At 45.8% G+C, this 21379-nt stretch overlaps 1 protein-coding gene across 3 annotated transcripts in view; it reads left to right on the top strand.

The window, feature by feature from the left end:
* Cnnm1 (cyclin and CBS domain divalent metal cation transport mediator 1) overlaps positions 1–21379 on the top strand; it is a 56225-nt gene that overhangs the window by 22725 nt on the left and 12121 nt on the right. For 2 of the 3 annotated variants that reach the window (XM_052713440.1, XM_052713442.1), the window contains exons 2-8: positions 1002–1145; positions 4053–4193; positions 5478–5647; positions 7441–7540; positions 7994–8041; positions 12202–12264; positions 19964–20127. In XM_052713440.1, coding sequence (XP_052569400.1) covers positions 1002–1145; positions 4053–4193; positions 5478–5647; positions 7441–7540; positions 7994–8041; positions 12202–12264; positions 19964–20127 — 830 coding nt within the window. The remainder of the gene's footprint in view (positions 1–1001; positions 1146–4052; positions 4194–5477; positions 5648–7440; positions 7541–7993; positions 8042–12201; positions 12265–19963; positions 20128–21379) is intronic. The other variant, XM_052713441.1, reaches the window with a different exon arrangement.

Raw genomic sequence — 21379 nt, 5'->3', positions numbered from 1 at the left:
GCCACCACCGCCCGGCGACAAAACCTTTTACATGTTCACCAGCTGCATGGCCACTTCGTGGGCACTGGTTATTCCAGTTACACTATTGCTAACAAGACACCCTCAAGACAGGTAGAAAACAACCCCCGTTTATTATGCTAATGGCTTCTATGAACCAGGCCCTAAAAAGGGTACAAGAGGAATGACTTCTCTCTGCTTTACAGTGCCCAGGCCACTGCTAAAGGAGACCAGAAAGGCCGTATTAACTGTGAATGTAGCGCCCACTTTCAAGGTGACTTCTCACACCATGGTGGCCTCAGGACAGTAAGCAGACTTCTCACAGGGTTTCTACAGCAGAAGATGTTGCCTTCTATCACCCAGCCTCAGGACACCTCCAAGTGATATTGCTTCAAGTAGTCACAAGCCTGTGGTTGATATATTGTGCACCCCAATAAACTTATCTGGGGATCAGAGAACAGAACAGCCATAATATTAAACATAGAGGTTAGGCAGTGGTAGCACACGCCTTTAATCCTAGCATTCCAGAGGCAGAGATTCGTCTGGATCTCTTGAGTTCAAAGCCACACTAGAAACAGCCAGGCATGGAGACTCACGCCTTTAATCCCAGGAAGTGATGGCAGGAAGCAGAAAGGTATATAAGGCATGAGGACCAAGAACTAGAAGCCTGGTTAAGCTTTTAGGCTTTTGAGAAGCAGTTCAGCTGAGATCCATTTGGGTAAGGACTCAGAGGCTTTCAGTCTGAGGAAACAAAATCAGCTGAGGAACTGGCAAAGTGAAGATGTGGCTTGTTCTGTCTCTCTGATCTTCCAGTATTCATTCCAATACCTGGCCCTGGGTTTGTTTTTATTAATAAGACCTAACAATTCGTGCTACATCTGGCGCCCAACATGGTAAATTCAGTCCTGATATTGGTCAGACAGCAACTTTGTATTGTTTTTCTCTCCAACAGCAATCTCTGAAAATGATCCTGATGCTTAATTATGGTTTCATTTGTTCTCCAGGAAAATCTCACCTGGCCATTGTCCAGAGAGTGAACAATGAAGGTGAAGGGGACCCTTTCTATGAGGTGATGGGCATTGTCACACTGGAGGACATCATAGAAGAGATCATCAAGTCGGAGATCCTAGATGAAACTGACCTCTACAGTAAGTGTGTGCCCTTGGCTATTTTCTGGACTTGGCTAACTTTCCCGGGAGACTCCCAGCAGTGCATCAGTTGGATAGGCAATGTGAAAGGGTGTCAAGGCAAGTCTTGCACTGGTGTGTGCCATCTACCTCTACCCAGTGCTAGCATGGCAAGATACCCTGGTTCAGAGCATCCTGAGTCACTGAGAACATGCTGGCAAAATGTTATCAGAAGGGAACTTTTGTGAACACAGTCAGACTGGGAAAAGATGGCCTATCCTTCAGATGGAAAAAGAAGACTTAGGGGGATACAGTGTGTCCAAGAGAAGGCCCAGGAGTTCCTGTGTTGGTTCTTTGTGTACCGTGAGGCAGAGCCCAGCTCCCCTTGGAACTCCACTCAGACCCAACCACCAGTGAGCAATGAAGACTGTCATGGCATTGCCCTTTGTAAAGCCAAAAACTTAAATGCTCCTTGTCGGATACTGTTCTTGGCCCTCGTGCCTTTTAACAGCTCCTCAAGTTTCCCATTCTCCTTCCTGACCCTGGATCAGGTTCCTGTGTGGCTCCTATTCCTGTTTCTGTCTCTGGGCTCTTCTTCTCCCTGCCCCAATCAGGAACAATATGGACTTCTCTTTGCAAAGAGTGACAGTTTTATGCCCATGAAACCTTATCAAAGCTTTGCTTGCCAGCAATACAAGGGCCTGCTTTGTCTATGGAATTGGAATGTTATCTAAATCCATGGGAGTCTCTGGCCAGGAAATGTTTTCTCCTCAGAGTTTCATTTCCTAAGGTAGCCATCCCCTACCCTTCCTAGGGATAACTCATTTGAGATGAGCAGCCTCAGTTTGCCAGAGCAGTCTTCCAGAAACTGGTTCCTCACAGCGAAAAGCTTCCATACCATATGGCAGTGAAACCTTTGTGCCAAGAAAAGATCAAATACAAAACATGGGCCAGCCCTTAACAAAAATAAGCTGAGTGTCACAGCACGCCCCCTTCAGGGACCTGGGAATGCTGTAGTGAGCATTTTCAAACAAGGCGGAGCTCAGAAAGGATCTCTCCATTCCAGGCTCCCTCCTTTCTCTTTGCTCACCACTCTCGCTCTAGAATTCCCAGGTATCTGAAAGTAAAATGATGAAGACCTTTACCATAAAGTATCAGTAGCTAGTGGCGGGCCAAACGAATACTCTCTTCCTGGGGTATGGATTTAAAGAACCCTAATGCCTCAAACACCCACTGTTAAAATCAAAGTAATAAAGGCAGAGATCGTAGGAATATCTCTACTGGGAAAGGTTAATGACATGCTAACAGACACATAAGCAAATACGTCATAAATCAGATGCTGCTCGCTAGTGAGAGCACAGAAAATGGGTCCTAAATCTCTACTCAATGCTCATTTTCTGGATGAGGCCCTTTCTAGAGGAAAGGTCCAGGGGTTCCCATCCCGGTAAAGTAGCATGATTCCCTAAGAGCCACAAAAAGGCAGAGGAGTCCAGAGCACTGTGTTTCCTCTTATGTGACTGTGACTTCTTACACAGTCCAGACACCTGGGTTGGGATCTCCCCACCTTCTCAAACAGAGCAGAAGTAGTATTGAAGCAGGAGCCAGGTGCCTGCAAAGGCTGAGAGTCCAAGGCAGAGAGCTGTGTAGACAGGAGACAACCCAAAGGCCGGAGAGAAACCAGCTCCAAAAGAAGAAAGCAAGAGCAGGAGACAAGGGAGCTGCGTTCTGGGGACCTGGTTTCCTGCTGTGAGGACACAGTCCACTGGTTCCCAGTGGACCTGGTCCACTTGTACTACAAGCCCCCTGCAGACCTGTTGTGTTCCAGGCCAAGTTTAAGAGCAGAGACACATCACTTTCCCCCTCCGTGCAGATGTGGGGTGGGGGTGGGAGGTGTTAGCACTTTCAACACTGAGGGTTTTTTCCAACACTCATGGAAAGCAAAAGAGAAGTGGTGAAAGTTAACACTTCCTCTACCTATAAAAATTCTATGTATATGTGTATACATATGCATGTATATATGTACATAAATGTGTGTCTCTACATGTATATGCATATGTAGGCTTTTCCTTCTGAAAAGCAAGTTAAAAATAAAAAAAATCTATGTATATGTTACCCATATGTATGCATCTATGTACATAAACATGTGTCTCTATATGTGTATACATATGTTGGCTTTTCCTTCTAAAAAGCTGGTTAAAAATAAATGGGAGAAAGTAAGTTTCTCAGTGACTAGGCACATTCCCAGTGTACAGGCTCTGAGGCTCTAGGTGCTGCCTGAGTCCTCATCTGAAGAACCTGCTTTTAGAAAGTGTATATGCATTCTTACTCCTTTCCCTTTCATTTCCCATGTTTGTTTCTCCAAAGAGTCTGGGGAGAAGCAGGAGAATTATGAGTCGTAACAGAGTAACATACCTTAGGTACCATTCACAGCATGGCTTAAGCCCACAGGAAAGGGACTGTGTGAGCCCAGCTCTGAGGAATGGAAGAGGACAGGGGGAGAAGCCCCAAACCCCTTAATGCCGAGAACACCAGCAATTCATGTTTGCGTGACTTTGTATAAACGCGGCCTTGTTGCCGATTGAGGTCTTGCAATAACTGCATCGGTGGAAAAGCTACTCAATATCATAAGCTCTCTTGTATGGATTAATACAATCCAAAACGTTGCTGCATGGAGAGTCTGCACAGCTATCAGGTCAGGGAACCAGCCCTAGAACTCTGGGCTTAGAAACCCCTCGGCAGCTTTTTTCGTCTACTACCTAAGCGCAAACAAGAGCGAACCATCTGCTGCCCGCCGTCTCCCACTGGGAGAGAGTTGGTCGTGCCTCCCACAGTTGGCACTGCGGAATGTGTGGGGTCCCAAAGGATCTGTGTAAACCTCCAAAGACAAACAAGGATTCTGAGTGTCCTCTTTCTCCTGTGACCCTATAGCTGACAACCGGAAAAAGCAGAGGGTCCCGCACCGGGAGAGGAGGCGCCATGACTTCTCTCTGTTCAAGCTTTCAGACTCGGAGATCAGAGTGAAGATCTCGCCACAGCTGCTGCTCGCCACACACCGCTTCATGGCCACAGGTAGGACCTGCCCCTCCCAGTCCTACCCTAGCACTTCTAGTGGAATCTAGAGGAGCACCAGGCACCACATATTTTAGTATCCTCCATCCCCATTCCTATGTGCCCCACTGTTTGAGGAGGAAGGCTGCCTCCTGCGATGTGGCATGGCAAGCTCCAGGCTCCCTGGCTGTGTTGGTGAGAGGAAGTGAGTGTTCTCCTTTGCACCAGAAAAGAGCTAAGGCAGCCACTGTGGTGCCTCCATTTCCTCTGCTTACTTCCTAGCTGGAGCCTGAGGCTAACCTCCATCCTGCTGAGATCTGGGTACCTCAGAACGTTTGTCCCAGAGGGAAAAGTATTATCCTACCGAGAAACAAACCCCCTCCAGGAGTCATTTAGGCCTGTGAACTCTGAGTTTATAAAATAGAAAACTCCTGGTACCTTTGGAAAGAAAAGCAGGTGAAGGATCGAGCTCCTTTTTGTGAAGAGGATAGCATTGCCTTTGAACTCTCTGAGTTCATTCAGCCCGAATTAATATGCTGACCTAGAATGATCAATCCATCACTAAGTTCCATTTTTAGCTAATATAATATATATTTATTGAGGATATAGTAAGTGCTAGCTAGCACTGTTCCAGGTGCTGAAAAGTGGACCACTATAAAGTAGAGCCTCCTTACAGAAGCGTTCTCAACATATAATCTTGTTCTGAATAGAAATTTCTTTTAATCACAGACCAATTTCCCAAAGCAAAGCAGCTTTGCCTGCTTAGTATTATACTGCAAGTATCAATATATAATATCTATTAATAGTTAAGTATGATAGATGATATTTTACATTATTGACAACTTAAGTAATTACCTGTCTCCATGAACTTGGGATTTCATTTCATCCAGCAGGTGAATGTTATCCAAATAAGCCAGACTCAATTCCCTGTGTGTTGCTCTACTGTAAAATGAAAGACCTTGTTGTGTCCACGATTTAGTTGTCCAGGTCCAACTCTAAATAAAAACAAGGGGGAAATTCAGAGCAAAACTGGCATTTCCCACATGGTGACCTGGTTTTCCTGAGATGCCAGTGAAGCCACAGTCATCCCCAGAAGGCATAGGTAGGGAAGGCTCCAGGATGCACACACGGGACTAAACCCCCTCAATCCAAGGGATCTGCAGAACCCCCGACCTACTTAGGGGGCTTGTTCTAGAGGAAACCCCGTCGCTGCGCTTGCCTCCTCCCAGCTTTTCTGCTGGGATGGGGGAGGTAGACAAGTGCTGATGTCTGCGGTCATCACCACCACCCCCTGCCGCCTTCTAGAAGTGGAACCCTTCAAGTCTCTATACCTTTCGGAGAAGATCCTGCTCCGGCTACTGAAACACCCCAACGTGATCCAGGAGCTGAAGTTTGATGAGAGAAACAAGAAAGCCCCCGAACATTACCTCTACCAGCGCAGCCGCCCCGTGGACTATTTTGTGCTGCTTTTACAGGTGAGTGGCAAGGTCAGGGAACTTCCAACGGCAAGAGGATGGCATCTGCCGGGTGAAGGGGAGTGGCCGTGGGTGTCCATCAGTGCCAGATGCCTAGAGAACAAGGCCAGCGGGGTAGGCATCCTGCATTGCACACAGGAAAGCCACGGGCATGGAAGAGTGGTATCCTGGGAGCTGTAGTTTCTCTGATGGTCTTTCACCTGAGCACTCAAGCATGTTTGTGGGACAGTGCGAAGTGTGTATGTTCAGTAAAGGCATTCTGCTTTGAATGGGAAGGGCCCTGTGGAATCCTGATACTTCTGGGTATCTACTTGGGTATCCCCCACGGCCACCTGGGATGTAGATGATTCTTGCTAAAACCTCTCTTCTGTTGAGCTGAATCTCAGCATCTCTGGCATCCATGCTGGTCCTTGCTCTGCCTCCTGGAGCACGTGGAACACATTCATTCACTGTGCCACACTTCATTCCTTGTGGTTCCCTGAAACATCTCTCTCTAAAGAGGACCAGGACAGGAGACAGTGACTGAGTGAAAGAAATCATCACCTCCCCAGGACTTTCATAAAGATACTTACCTGCCCTGGATATCTGAACAGGCCTGTCTTAAGTAGGTATCAAAGCTGGGCATGGTTTCACATGTCTGTAATCCCAGCACTCAAGAAGCAGAGGCAGGAGGATAGCTGTGAGTTTTAGGACAATCTGATCTACATACTGGGTTTGGGGTATGCAGAGCCACTTGGCAAGATTCCATCTCAAAATTAGTTAAGTAATTAAATAGAAGTAACTGTCCGGCATGGTTCCCCGGAGCACAGCTGTGCCCTGTCCCAGCCTCTACCGTGAGCTCTGTCACTGGCTCTGTGTCTCTTCCCAGCAGAGTGATGGGTTTAAGATCTCAGTAAAGATCACACTAAGTTAGAAATAGCCTCTGTTTGTTACAGTCCACTTCAGCCTGTCCTTCTAGACACTGTGATTTGTCTCATATAGATCATCTCAAATAACTTCAATAAAATGATTGTTTTTCCCCTGCCCCCCAAAAATGGGGTCACTTTCTTCACTGTTAGAAATTGAGATGGATCCTGTTACATTGTTTATATAATGCAAGGACACATGCAGCCTTTCATCTTATGCTTAACAAAAAGTTTTCAAACAGAGCTGAAGGGGATAAAACGTGGTAGAAAGAAGGTAGACTCAGGAGTTAGAAAGATTTGCCTTTAAAATTTCATTGTTTCCATTTACTAACAAACCTTGGCTAAGCCAAGTTGGCCTCTCTGAGCCTGAATCAATGCATCTGTCAACTGGACATAAAAACGTTACATACTCGGTGGAGCTTGGGGCTGACAGTGAGCATCCACAAGATACACATAACAGTATCGGATGTGTAGATGGAGCTATACACTCTCGTATTGATTATCACTGTCACCGACGACGATGAGTTCAACAAGATCAGATTCTATCTCATCCAGACTTGGAAATGGTCTCATCTGAGAGTAAGTCACTGAAGCTGTTCACAGGGCTCTGGTTTAGCTGGTGCTTTAGACCTGTGTGTCTGGAAAGCTTGGTTATTCATGACTCGGTGCTACTCCAGGATTGATGAAGCAGTGAATTCACTACAAAGGGCTTCTCAAGTGGGAGGTTCTGTTTCTGTACTGTAAATCAGGGCAGAATTAACACAGCCCTGTGATAATACGAATCTGCTTGTCATACACAGAGAAGCACATTGTGTTTGAGTGGATACAAGACCTGCAAGTGCTCATCACACAGCCTCAGAACACTCCTTACCCTCCTTCTTTCTCCAGGGTAAAGTGGAAGTGGAGGTTGGTAAGGAAGGCCTTCGCTTTGAGAACGGAGCCTTTACCTACTACGGTGTTCCAGCCATCATGACCACAGCTTGCTCAGGTATTCCAGTTCCCGAGCCGGAGTTTACCAGGGAAAGCAATGAGATCAGCAAGAAAAACCTAGGCTTAATTCATGACTCTCCTTTAACATGATTCCTGTTAAAGACCCTCCAAGTAAGCTGTTTAACTTCCTTGGCTCTGGTTGCCTTCAGGCCAAAGGGACATAAATATAACTCTCCATTCAGATTTTGTTTAGCTTTAAAAATAAGAGGAAGAAAATTGAGTTGGGAGGGGGGAAAAGCAATCACATAGCAAGTGTTTGTGATGGAGAATGTATTCTTCAGTATGAAAAGATAAGTCGTTGCACTTTTTACCCCTCTTCCTTACCCTCCTGTTTGATTGCCTGATTTCTGCAGGGTTAATTGGTGCTGGGGTGGAGTGGAAGTGGAGATTTCCATAAGAAGTTATGTTTTCTGAATTACTTCTGAAACCCACTGCATCCTTCTGTCCTTAGATAATGACGTGAGGAAGGTTGGAAGTCTGGCTGGATCCTCTGTCTTTCGTATGTATCTCTCAAACCCCTTCCTCACCTTCCCCATCATGGCTCTGCCTCAGCCCACTTTGGGAACCTGAACCAAGCTATTTGAACATGGGCTAACACAAAATTCTGGCAGCCTCTGTATAATGCTCTGCCAGGAACATTGCCTCCCACCAGGTACCCACAGAGCACGGAGGCTTAAGTTTTGTGTGTCTGAAATGTGTGTGGTAGCTTCTCTGTTCACACACAAGTGACGAATGTAAGTAGAGGAGGGTAGGTGTGTGGTGTGGCTGGGGGCACCATGAGTTGCCACCTGCTGGGGAGTGCAGGCAGTTGACCTGTGTGCTCTGGTATGGGTTCGGCCTTCCTTTCGCCGCAGTGATAATTCACCCCTGCCCTTTACCTGGAGTGCTATGATTTTGTCTGTGCTGTTTGTCCTCAGGGAAAAGTGACTGTGACATTCAGTGTTGTAAATCAAGGCTGGTGCAATCTGCTACTTAGCTGCTGCTCTTTCCTTGCTCACAACCTCTCTCTGTTGGTGAGGAGGTGGCTGCCAGCTGGCCGTGCATGCTGCCTGGGGTGGGGGCTGGCACAGGGCTGATGGTTGGCTTGATCTGCCCTTCTGTGCTGTACCTTCTTGCTGTACAGAGTTTGTTTGTGTGTAGAAGGCATGGCTTCCATTGTGATGTAAACGTGATCCAGAAAGAATTTTCTCTAGATTTCCTTTAGATTCATTAGTTAAATTTTGCACTGCGATGGCCACTTTCATAGCAAATGGGATATTTCCTGTCATCATAGAAAATACTTGACATAGTGTCTTATACTGGAATTTATCAGAGGACTTTGGAGCTTGCTATCCCAAGAACAGAGCAAGGTAGATGTCACTTCAGAATGAGAAAACGGGGCTGGCCATATAGAGCAGTGGTCAAGTAGTTGTCTAGCATGGGCAATGCCCTGAGTTCAAATTTCAGCACCACAAAAATAGATAAATAAACAGAGTATTAATTAAATTTTTAATAAGAAAAGATAAAGAAACAACATGTTCCATATCATCCAGCCAGTTGATGATTTACCTAGATAGGGCCACTCCTGTGTCATGACTAGTTCTCACAGCACAATAAAGAGATTTTTAGGTCCATGTTTGAGAATGCAATAGCTATATGGAAATGATAGAGTAATTTACCATGTCGTTTTACTTCCTAGCCCACCAGATGGCTGAAATGAACTCTTAAGTATCTGTTCTACCCACAGGGATATGTAGAACTTGAGTAAGGAGATCTGTTAAGGAAAGAAAAAGAAAAGAAAGGAAGGAAGTGATATGGTATGGTATTTATGTCAGCCAATGACTGTCAAGCAAGGTTGATAAAAGAGGCACCAGTACTCCGTATAGAGAGTTGAACAAATGAGAGACAGTTTCCAGGACCAGGGAACCCTTCATTCTCACAAGGAGGTGCCCAGGCATCACCCTTAGAGTGCTGCTCCTAGCACTCTAAGATGCTGCATAGAAATGCTGACTCTGTTCTAGCTCTTAAAAGGAGCTGTGAGAAAAGAAAAAGAGAGCTTCAGAAGTCTTCCCACGCATCCCTCCACTTCATATGACTTTCTTTAAAGAGGGCCAACAAGATGGCTCAGCAGGGAGGGACGCTTGCTGCTGAGTCTGATGGCTGAGTTTGGTCCCTGGAGTCCTCATTGGAAAAGGAGATCACTGACTTTCACCCACATGCTGTGACACACCCACCCACCCACCCACTACGCATACACACAAATCAATAAATATAAAAACAGTTTCAAGTAAGAAGATGTTATCTGGCTTCCTCTGATTCTAGTTCTCTCAAAAAGCCTTCAATTTTTTTTATTTTTATTTTTTTAATTTTTTGGTTTTTTGAGACAGGATTTGTCTGTGTAGCTTTGCTCCTTTCCTAGAACTCGCTCTGTAGACCAAGCTGGCCTCGAACTCACCTGAGATCCGCCTGGCTCTGCCTCCGGAGTGCTGGGACTAAAGGTGTGCGCCACCACCGCCCGGCAAGCCTTCAATTTTATCAGTGAAAAAAGAGTAAGCTGGTAATAGTTGTCTTTTTTCTTCATATTTTATTCATTTTTTAAGTTAACGCATAAAGTAATGGGTTATTATGGCCTCTTCATATCCATGAGTCATTATACTTTGTATTCAATTTAAAGAAAGCATTAAATTCTCTTTCCTTTCCCATGCTTCTGAACCTTTATACATGTTCAGGAAACATAAATATCATTGGCCAGTAGTGGGAAAGAGATGTTGTCCATCCTCCATCAAATTCTTCCTCCTGAGTGAAGTGTGGAGCAACTGCAAAGTTCCCCTGGACCCCACGGTTGTTCCCTAAGTGGTGGTGAAGTCAAGGTTCAGAGGCACCCAGCTCCACCTTTTTTTTTTTTCTTTTGGTTTTTCGAGACAGAGTTTCTCTGTGTAGCTCTGCGCATATCCTGGAACTCACTCTGTAGCCCAGGCCGGCCTCGAACTCACAGAGATCTGCCTGCCTCTGCCTCCCGGGTGCTGGGATTAAAGGCATGCGCCACCACACGACTCCAGCTCCCCTTTACTAGCCAAGAACGTCAGCGTATAGTTGGCAGTGGAGCTTGAGTCTAAACCAGAGAGCAGTAAACTCTTGTAGGGCTTTGATCTAGCAGGCTGCAGTGTACTCAGTCATGAAGTTGAGGGTGCATTTGTGGGGACACCTGTGACCTGTGCCTCAGGGTTGAACTTGATGTTACAAAGAATTCTCCCAGATGTTCCTGAATGTGGAACGGGGAGCACAATCCACACTCTATCCACCACCACCCCTTTTTGAGACAGGGTCTCATTATGTAGCCTGACTAGCCTAGAACTTGCTATGTAGACCAAAACGCACAAAGATCTGTGTATCTTTGTCTCCTGAATGCTGGAGTTAAAGGCATGCCACTGTGCCCAGGTCACACTCTATTCTTTATCTTGATTTTGATTTGCCAGGAATCCAGGAGTCCATGATGAGGGAGCCTGGGTTTCTAGTGGAGCCTCACATGAGCTCAGGTAGAACAGGAGCGTACAGCGGTTTGCAGTAGGGAGAACAAGCCTGAGATCTGCTTAGTAGAGTCGACATTTAATTTAGGAAGAACTGGAGACTGGGGACTCTTACTCCAGTGTGTCTCAGAACAGAGGCCGGTTCAAACACTCACTAACATCCTATGGCAGAACTAATGGTTAGCAGATAGGTTCAAAACAAAACAAAAACAAACAAAAAACCCTCCTTTTTGCCTGCATGGATAAGTAATTTTGATCGAATCTGTGATACAGAAGAGAAAGACGCCTATTTCACTGGTTCAGCCGACAGATCAGTTTCACTTGGGTCCTGGGAGGGGATACTGAGAACGGTCAGCTAAGACGGACAGACATCCTATGTAGAGCAGTGCATCAGGATTAACATGAGGAAAGAACTGGAGTCCTGCACAATCTGAGTGATGGCCGCCACCATTTCTGACTCTAGAGAAAGAGAAAGGGGGAGAGAAAAGAGAAGAAAAGAAAAGTACGTTGGAACACTTGTGATTTCTAGAAAGTAACTGTGGTTTGATTCATAAAATTGACTCACAATTGAACTAGAAACCTGCCCTGCCTTTGCCCGAAGCCTCTAGCCATGCACAGCTCCTCACCAGCACTGTGCCATAGTAGAGCATCCATCACCTGGTAGCCCAGGCAGGAACCAGCCTCCTAGCAGATGCCCTCACAGGAGCATGCACCTGGCTTCCTGGCCTCTGAATGTCTACCCAAAGGCTCTCCTGTATGAGGAGGCTATCTGAGACAACTGGGAGAGAGCGGAGGGCATGGGACAGTGCTGGGCTCTAGCAGATTTGCTAACTTGAGGTGGGCACCTCAGAGAGAAAGCTGCTTATGTGCTCCCTCCAAGGGCACTGACTGGCATCTGTGATTCCCACTGAGATTATTGCCTATCCTTTCAGGAGAACTTCGGTGAAGTTCATTTTATTTTGTCTCTCTGGAGAGTGACTTCATAAACACACAATTCCTGTGCTTTCTGAAGCAAGGGTTATTTTTTTGCCAAGAATGTGATATTGTGAAGAACCAGGAACAGACTGTCTCACCCATTTTGCTCTTTGTCTCTCTTCTTTTGTGTTTATCTTCTCCTTTGCTACTCACATATCCTTGGCCCCCGACTCTTTAGTGCCCGTCTCTGTGTCTCGTACCTTCACCTTCAGCAGAGGGGACTCTCTGGCGGGCTCCCCAGGTAAACATGCATGAGTATCTCGGGTCTCTGTAGATCCAGCTGGGTTAGCAGGAGGCCTCTGATCGCCCTCGCTGTCCTGCGTGAGAACTGGTCTCCACCCACAGGCACTCCAATGACTGAGCCATAGTGCATCGCACAAGTAATACTCGTCTGCATAGTGAGCTGGTTCAGCAGCATCAGTTAGGGATTCTCCTGCCAGGATATATCGTGTATACACACGCAATAACGGTTGAGGTGAGGAGTCGTGTGAGTTCTGCCACATAATTTGACTCTGCAGAATGGAGGGATGAAAAGCACAGAAGGAGAAAAGTAGGAGGAAATAATGAAACCCTGCCCTACATTCCTGCCACCTCTTTTTCACTGATGTAGTTAGCTACCAACCCATCACCCTCGTCCTAGCAATCTCCTGAATGGTTGTTGCATTCCTGTGGTTCTGCTCATACAAACGCCACTGTATGTAAACATGCCCACGTAGCTTTTTGTTAAATTTAACTCCTCAGGTCAATGAAATACATTTGATTGTTTTCTTCTTAATCAAGTAAAGCCTACTAGAGTGCTCAGTAGCCCAATAACTGAGTTGAATACAGTAAATCTGAATAATTAAATAGCTGTTTTTATGTTGTTTCTATCTTTAGAGGTTGATATACCATGAGTGAGGACCAAAGCAGGAATTTATTAGTTAAAATTTCCTGCTGCTAAAAAGTCCAGTTCCCTGTGGTTTCTTCATCTATGTCTCCCCACCCATACCCACCCTATCCTCTGTGATCCTAAACCCAGTTATGTCTGGTCAGTTGACCTTCTACATTGGAAAGACCATGCCCTGAGACCTCAGACCCCATATTCATAACTTCAAACATAAGTTATTTTAACTTCTCTCCCAAATCACATTTTCCCATCCAAAACCATCTGGTTCCCATGTTTATCTGTTCAAGACAAGTTAACCACCTTCTCAAATTTCACCAAAGTTTTCTCTCTCCGTGGATGGTAATTTTCCACTAAGAAATAAAGCTCTTCTTCCTTTGTGAGAGTTCATGCCTTCCCAATGGCTACAGGCTAGAACAGTCACTGTGAGATGCCAATCTGGTATCCACACCAGCTACGTGGTCTAACCCCACATGCCAGCAAAATTAGAAATGACCACATCATGGACCTTCAAATCTTGGAGAATGCCAAGAGTGCATTGTGAATGTGCTGCAGAAAGGGGGTGGTATGTGCATATTTTTACAAGATTTTAAACCAGAAGAATCAAAGCAGGCATATTTTTTTTAATTAACCCTCAATAGCCAGACAACCCAGCTAGTTGTAATTTTCCAACATAAATTATAGTGGTAGTTCACAGATATTTATTATGAAAAACTTCATGTAACCCAGTGTCAGAGAATAAACAGACTCACTGTGTGGCTCTTCTCCCACCAGAGGTAGAGAATTCTACTCTGGCTGATGTGTGCCCCAGAGAGTTCTTTCAACCTTCTCCCCATTCTCCATGACTATGGATAATCAGTCCCTCAGGAAACCATCAGTAAATGAGTTGAGAACAAGGCCCTCCTTTTCCAGGCTTGGTTCAGCTCTGCAGGGTGGACCAGTCACAGATGCAGCAAGAGAAAGCAAGTAGCCAGCACCTTCTGCCTCTGCTCTTTCCTCCATTCTTGTTGCTGGTCTCTGTCTCTAGACAACCACTGGCCTCCATGATAACTGGGTGACATTCTCAGGACCCTACACTACAACATTACCTCTGTCACCTTGTTTCTGTCCCATTTTAGCAAAGAAGTCTGGTAGTTTTGTGGCAAGCCTAGGGGTTTTTTGGCAAGAAGTCTTGGGTTCCTTCTACTCCCAGTCTTGATTTCTGCTCCAGAAATATAAACTTATATATATATATATACATATATATATGAAGTAAACCTTCACCTGTATTGCATAGGGAAAAAGATAAACCCTAGAAATTAGCAAGTTTAAAAAGAAATCAGAGTACTGTAAAGAGAGGCCAAAAGTTAAGAGCACTTACTGCTCTTATAGAGGACCAGACTGAGTTCCCAATACCCACATGGCAGCTCAAAACCCTCTGTAACCCTAGTTACGGGGGATCCAGTGCCCTCTTTTGACCTCCATGGGTACCAGGCATTCTATATTGTGCACATATATACATGCAGGCAAAACACTTGTACACATAAAAGTAAAATTTAAAAGTTAAGAAATTTCTAAGAAGAAATCATTTTCTCTTACTCCTCACAGCCACTTTGGGAGATGGGTAGGAATTATTATAGGGAAACGGAGTCACAGAAATTACACCATGTGGTCAGTCTTGTAGGTGTAGTGTAGGTAGAGGGATGAGGATCCAGGTCCCTAGGTCTGCTTTCTCTTGCCTGGGACAGTTACTGCGTTTCTCCATGTAGGCATTTGGCACCCCCTAGAGGGCTTCAGTGAGTTTGCATGCGCCATGCTAATGAATATGGTGCTCACGTTGGACTGAGTCCAAGAGTCCTTGTACCAAATATTTCAAAAATATTGAGCATGTGATTGCAAATCATTATCCTTAGGGCCTTTCTTTGAGTTTGGAGTAAAGAGAGCTTAGTGGTCCATGGATCACCTCCAGAGTACAGTGCAATTAGCTAGCTTTGCAGGTGCTTTTGTTTAAAAATGAAACTTCTCATTGGCCCCCCTGCAGTTATCATTCCCTCCCACCAAATTCATCCCTTCATTCTTCTCCTGGTGCAGATAATATTGACTTTCCCATGGCAATCCTCCCAAATCCACAAGAACACAGAGAAAGGAGAGACATCACAACTGAGGCTTCGATTGTCTATCCATAATGTGCTTTGAGATCAAAGATGATGGCGTTTTCTCCCAGAATATACAAAGAGTCCCTAAAAATAATCTTTCAGCTTTGTACAATGTGGCAAGTGGAAATATTCCTTGGGGTTGGCTCTTGTGTAGTAAACATTTGGGAACCATTAAAACTCCTTGAAACGTGAGCAAGTTCATCTGGGATCGTAACTGGGGCTGACTTGCAGAGTTCACATGGGGCTTGATGGAGGGCTGGCTCTTGGCATTTGGTTGTCTGATGTTAAACTACCAAAGAATGATGAATTTTAATAATCTTAGTTTGTACTCCTATAAGCCTATGTAATTAAACCTCACCCCCATCCAATTTGGGGAACACAGATGGTCTGTGGTAGTAACCATGGCCAAAGGAAGCTGTTCCCCCTCAACCCTCTGATGATCCAAAAGATGTAGACAGGGAGGCACAGAGCCCTTCTGCTCCCCAAATCTTCATGCTCCCAAGGGGGGGGGGGGTCAAACATCCTACTTGTGAATTTTGAGTTTTGATCCCTGAATAGGGTTGTGAAGGCTCCCTAGATAAAGGTGGGTACCAGTGAAGCAACAGTCCAGAACTGCTGCAGTCTTCAAGGCTCCTGTATAGTAGTACAGGATGCAGGGGATTCGGGCCAGCATCAGTTACTGTGTAAAATCTTCTTCCGTGCCTTCCTCCACCTCCCCCAGCTTCACCGCATTATCTTCTCCACCCAACCTCAGTCACTCTAAACTGCTAGCCAAGACAGACAGTTCTTGCAGGATGACCACACTGCAGGACGGAGGTCTGGAAGAGCAGTTAGTGATGCTGAGTAGAAAATGGTGCTCCCTTCCACCCACTCACCCCAGAGCCAGCTCCATGGTATGGTATAATACCAAAAGCAGGCCAAAGGCATGCTGGCCGCTTGGCCCACCTCCTGCTGGTGTCCCTGTGGTCAGCAGTATTGCGTACTGCTGTTTGATCTGCTGCTTTCAGACCTCCTTGCACTGCACTTAGGATTTTCCACGTCCCTTCATTCCCCCAAGCTGTGCCTCCGTGCTCTTAGGAAATGCCAAGGGGAATTAGACAACTTGAACTAGTTTGCCATGCTGCTGGGACACTCGTCTGTTACTGATTTCTTCTCTTTTTTTATTAAAAGCATTTCCATTTCCATTTCCCTTGCTCTGAAGCCTCCGAGTGTGTGTACACAATTACCAAAATGCCGAGTCATCAGCATCCTACCTATTGAGGAATGTCAGGCTCTGGGACACTAAAACATCCATCTTGCACAACATTCAGATGCGCTAGGACTTTCTTTGTCACGAAATGAGGGTTATTTTTTTCCCTTAAAAATTCCTTTTACAAAACAGTTGTATCTTTTGGTGTTGAAAATCTTTGGGATTTTATAAATAAACATCCGGTGGTGTATTTACTTTAAAAAATTAAAAATATGTTCCTCCTCACAACACAACCACAAAGTATCTAACTGTGTTTGACATGTGAATCCCTGAGTGAAAGCAGGGTGACCTCCTTATCCTAGATGCTCATGTATGGTGAGAGTTTTATGGGGAACTAGGATGTAGTGGTTGCCTCTACTCCCAACAAGGAATGGAAGTGATTCAGGCAAACACTTCTGCAGATGGGAGAAGTTCAGTAGATAAGAAAGGTTCTGTTTCCCTGTTATCCTTTCCAAATATCTATAGAAACATGACCCAGGATAAGAATTTGGGGCAGGAGCTGTGGGCTGTGAAGCCCCTGTCTGGTCAGGAAAAATGGAAGATAGAGGTGCTGTCTCAGGGTAACTGAAGCCACAGGTAGAGCTCACGTCTTCTCCCCGAGTTGTGCCCAAACTGAGTGGAAGCCAAGACCCATTGAGTCAGGGTTCAGCTTTCCAGACCCTGATCATATGCCAAAGAAGCTGCCCTCCTGCAAGACTACCTGGTACTCCCACAACTACCAGGCTGCCAGCTGCCACCCTGAATAGCTGTAAATAGATTAAGCCAAGCCAGAACTCATCACTTTGTTTTCAAGGGACCAAGAGCACAGTCTCATCATTCACAGTTGCTGGTACATCACTGTATCCTCTGCCACTGTCTTGTCAGTCCTTAGTCGCTCTGGAGGATCTGGTCCTCCAACACCTGTAAATAAGCAGCTTCCATGGGCCCTGACTCCAAGACTGCCTGTCTTGTGTGTGCATCCTAAGCTGCTGGCCAAGGCCTGAGGCTTCTTGAATTTAACTCCATCCAGCTGCACTTCTGGTATCCTGCTACCAACCCTAGCTTCTTAGAGGAAGGGGTTCCCCAGATGACTATAGTTTACAGAGGAAAGGCTTGGGGACCCCAAGATCATTCTGGAGCTCTAAAACCTCTCTTTAAACAGAATGTAGATTCTAAATTAAAGTCCTTTCAAGGGCTGTTAGGTACAGATTTTTCCACTCTACATTTCCATTGAGTACCTGCCCCAGGTCAGGTTCTGTGGGTGTATATTGATGATGGCCAGGAAAGGCAAGGTCTCTACTCTCACTGAATTTAGAGTTAGGCAGATCTAACGAATGTGTAATTTTCGTGAAATGTGCTTTTTGAAGGACTGGAGAAGGGCAGCAACAGTGAACATGGGGGAGATGAAGTTGACTTCTCAGGGCTCCCAGATGAAGTCTTCAGAGAAGTGAGCCTCTCCAGTGACAGCTAGGGATTGAAAAGGAAGAAACCTTGGCAGGCAGGTCTGGGAACCAAGGGACTGGCAAAGAGACCAAGGGAGAGACACTTAGGTGATTGAGGATGCCAAGGAGGCCAGAGGCCAAAAGAGGAGAAGGGGGCCCAAGAGGAAATCAGTCAGGAAAGTGGGCACCAGCAAGCAGTCTGGGTTTATTCAGAGAGAATCAGAAATGAGTTTATGGAAATGGATCTCAGTGGTCTCATTTATCCATACTTTAAATTTTTTGTGATTTCAGTCGCCAGTGGCAGTCAAGATCCATAAATATTAAACTGAAAATTTAGGAAATAGGCAATTCATAATGTATAAGCAACTTTTATTATAGTGTATATTGTTATAATTCTGTTTTATTAGTGAATACACAATTATGGGTGATCTCTTGTTTGTAATTTAAACTTTATCGTATGTATGTGTGTGTAGGGAAACACAGCATATAAGTTGGGTTTGTACTATTAGAGTTTTAGGCATCTACTGGGAGTCTTAGAATGCACTCCACAAAGGGAAAGCTGCTGTTTAAGGGTAGAAGTGAGGAGGCCAGATTGTGACCCAAGCCATGGAGATGGTAACTGTCCTTGATCAGAGACAGAGACAGAGAGCAGAGAGCCTTTGGGTTAGAGGGCAATGGCAGGTCTCGGTGTGTTCCTTGGAGAGTAGGGGAGTCAAGGCAGACTCCCAGGTTTCTAAGGGTAAATAGCTGCATACAAGTAAACAGCATCTGCAGAGACAACTAAGATAAAAGTGGGATCCTCAGTTCTATAATCATACGAAAGCAGTGATTCTTGTGGTTCTAGAGAGAAGGTGATTCGACCTATGTTTATTTTAATGTCTGCTCCATGGTTTGCCAAGCTGTAACAGCTTGGCAAATAGACAAATCATCCAACTCTGTGACTCATTCCAGTAGGTGCTAAGCAGACATCCTGACTGACAGCAGCAGCATCTCAGGGGGCAGAATTAAATCACTGTTTCACCCTGAAAAAAACTTTGAAGATTTTGAATCTTCACTTGAGCTCTCTGAAGTAGATCTGAGTTCTGAGAAGCCAATGGCCTCCTTAGCCTCTGGGGAAGATGTGCAGAGTGGCATCAGTTGGGAAACAGAGGGATGAGAAGGGCTTTGTATTCTCTCATTAGGCTTATCCCATGGTTGAGACAATGCCTAGGGTCACCTTCAGCTTCCTCATACCTATTGGTCCTAGGGAAGATAGCTCACTTCCCGTTTAAAACCAAATGGCTGGTCTTTACTGAATTTAAAGAAGCTGTGGAGTATGTCTTTGGCAGAAAGTCTGTGGATTATTCCAGGCTCCATTTGTGCTAGATCGGAGCCTTTCCATGACCCCCATTTTCAAGGACCACTGTGGCTCTCCTCAGTGCTGCATCCCCGGATGAGGCAAGACATTCATAGAACCAAAGGGAGTTAGTTCCTGCTACACATCTTCAACATGCAGAGTCCTAAAGTTCTGCAACCAAACATCCCTGAAAGATACTAGTCCAGAAGCCCGAAGACCAGGGCCTGGCTCAATCCATACAGCCCTGTTTCTGCCACAAAAATCAAGGAGTTGAACCTTTCCTTACAAGTTGATATAAACAGTTATGAAAGGCAAAGATAAAACGTTTTAACTGCATATTAGCATGCTATACAACTTGTAAGTATTTACCTTTATGGCTTATGGGCCTCTCTTTACACTCGTGATCCAGGGCCTGCCACTGTTGAGGCAGACCTGAGTTTAGCCACACTAAATTATGGCCATGGTGATGTGACAGGTGATTCTGAAGATGTATTTTGGTCTCTCTAAAAGGATTTGTTGTTGCATTGTATACAGTGCCTTGCCCCAATAGAGGGGTCTCTGCTGTGTACCATGTACATAGCACTACTCTTGTATATTTGGGGGTCCTCATGTACATAACTTGAAGACAGGAGCCAAGACAGCCCACCTCTGCCCACCATCTAGGGAAAACAAGCACTCTGGCTTCCTCCCTGGGTCAGGTGGTGCCTCACAGGAGGCAACCCCAACAAGCCACTCCTTTCTTGGTGGAGTGTGGGCCCTTGACCCTGCAATGCCACCACTGCCTGGTAGTGCCATGGGACCTCGGTAAACAGCACCTTTTCTCTCTTCCTCCTTCCTCTCGTCCTTCCTCTTTTTTTCCCACCTGCCATTCCTTGCCTCTTCTCTCCATCCCCTCCCTCTTCCTCACCATCTGCAGTAAACCGGTCCCCTTCTCGATGCAGCGGCTTGAATCGCTCCGAGTCTCCAAACCGAGAGCGCAGTGACTTTGGTGGGAGCAACACGCAGCTGTACAGCAGCAGCAACAACCTCTACACACCCGACTACTCGGTGCACATCCTCAGTGATGTGCAGTTTGTGAAGGTAACGCCTCCAGGAGGGCAGCTGGCTGCGGGAGTGGGACAGGCCTTTCTCCCCATTCCATCCCCCTGTCCCAGGACCATGCTGGGTGGCAGCCCCTCCCTGACTGTACAAAGCCCTGCTTTTAGTAAGCTTGATCGTGACTGCTTATTATTATTGTTGTTGTTAATCATTTGTCCCAGTCAAGACTCCCGATCCTTTATTTCATGTGGAGACACTAAGGCACAAATTAAAGGGAGATGAGCTTGCCTGAGATATATTTCTAGACAGAACTGTCTCTTTTGGACCCCTGCCACTGGCACCGGAATGATTCTGTCCATTTCTTTCAAAGTCAGTCAGCAAGGGAATAATAAGCCAAGCATGTAGAAAACCATGATCATCTTCTACGACAGTATATTGACTTACATGAGAGCATTTCTAAGCCGTAAATGAAAATGGGTCACTGAAGATCCACTCTGAAGTGCAGCGTGGACAGAGGCACTGAGGAGAAAGGCTGGCATCTCTTCAGATCTTTCCGTAGGGTTGCAGTGCCTGGGAGTCCTTTCAGTCTTCTACCTTTCTCTTACTCTGCTGGATTTTCTTTCCTGGCATCCAGCAAACCATTATAAACTCGGCCCTGAGACCTTAGCTAGAGCCCACTTATCCCAGTGCAATGAAGCATCAGTGAGTACACTTGGTAACTGCCGACTGTTGAAATCACACGGTGACAGGAGGTCATTTCCTTCTGCCCACAACACTGATTACTTCTAGGGTGTGCTGGCTGGTTTTGTGTGCCAGGACTCTGCAGATACTTCAGTGATAGTCAGCCAATAAAAGTAGCCGTGAAAAGAAGAAACCACTGAACATGACCAGCAAAAGGGGCAGAACGTGCCAGAGGGGGGCATGTGGCGGTTCGAATAGGAAGGGCTCCCATAGACTCATGTATCTGAATGCTTGGCTCATAGGGAGTGGCACTATTAAGAGGTGTGGCCTTGTTGGAGGAAGTGTGTCACTGTGGGGACAGCTTTGAGGTCTCAGATGCTAGGCCTATATGGCATTCCCTTCTGCTGCTTGGGGATCAACATGTAGAACTCTCAGCTCCTTCCCCAGTACCATCTCTGCCTTTCCTTTATAAGAGCTGGTCATGGTGCCTCTTCACGGCAATAGAAACCCTTGACTAAGACAGGGCCGGGTAAGGACTGCTGGGTGGACAGCACTCTTCGAGGATCTTCTCTGAGTCCTTTACCAGAATCACCTGCTCCATCTCACTACCACT

This window comes from Peromyscus californicus, unplaced genomic scaffold (genome assembly GCF_007827085.1).
Source record: "Peromyscus californicus insignis strain IS unplaced genomic scaffold, ASM782708v3 Scaffold_4__1_contigs__length_199733344, whole genome shotgun sequence".
Classification (NCBI taxonomy): Eukaryota; Metazoa; Chordata; class Mammalia; order Rodentia; family Cricetidae; genus Peromyscus; species Peromyscus californicus.
This window is presented reverse-complemented; position numbering and strand designations above follow the sequence as displayed.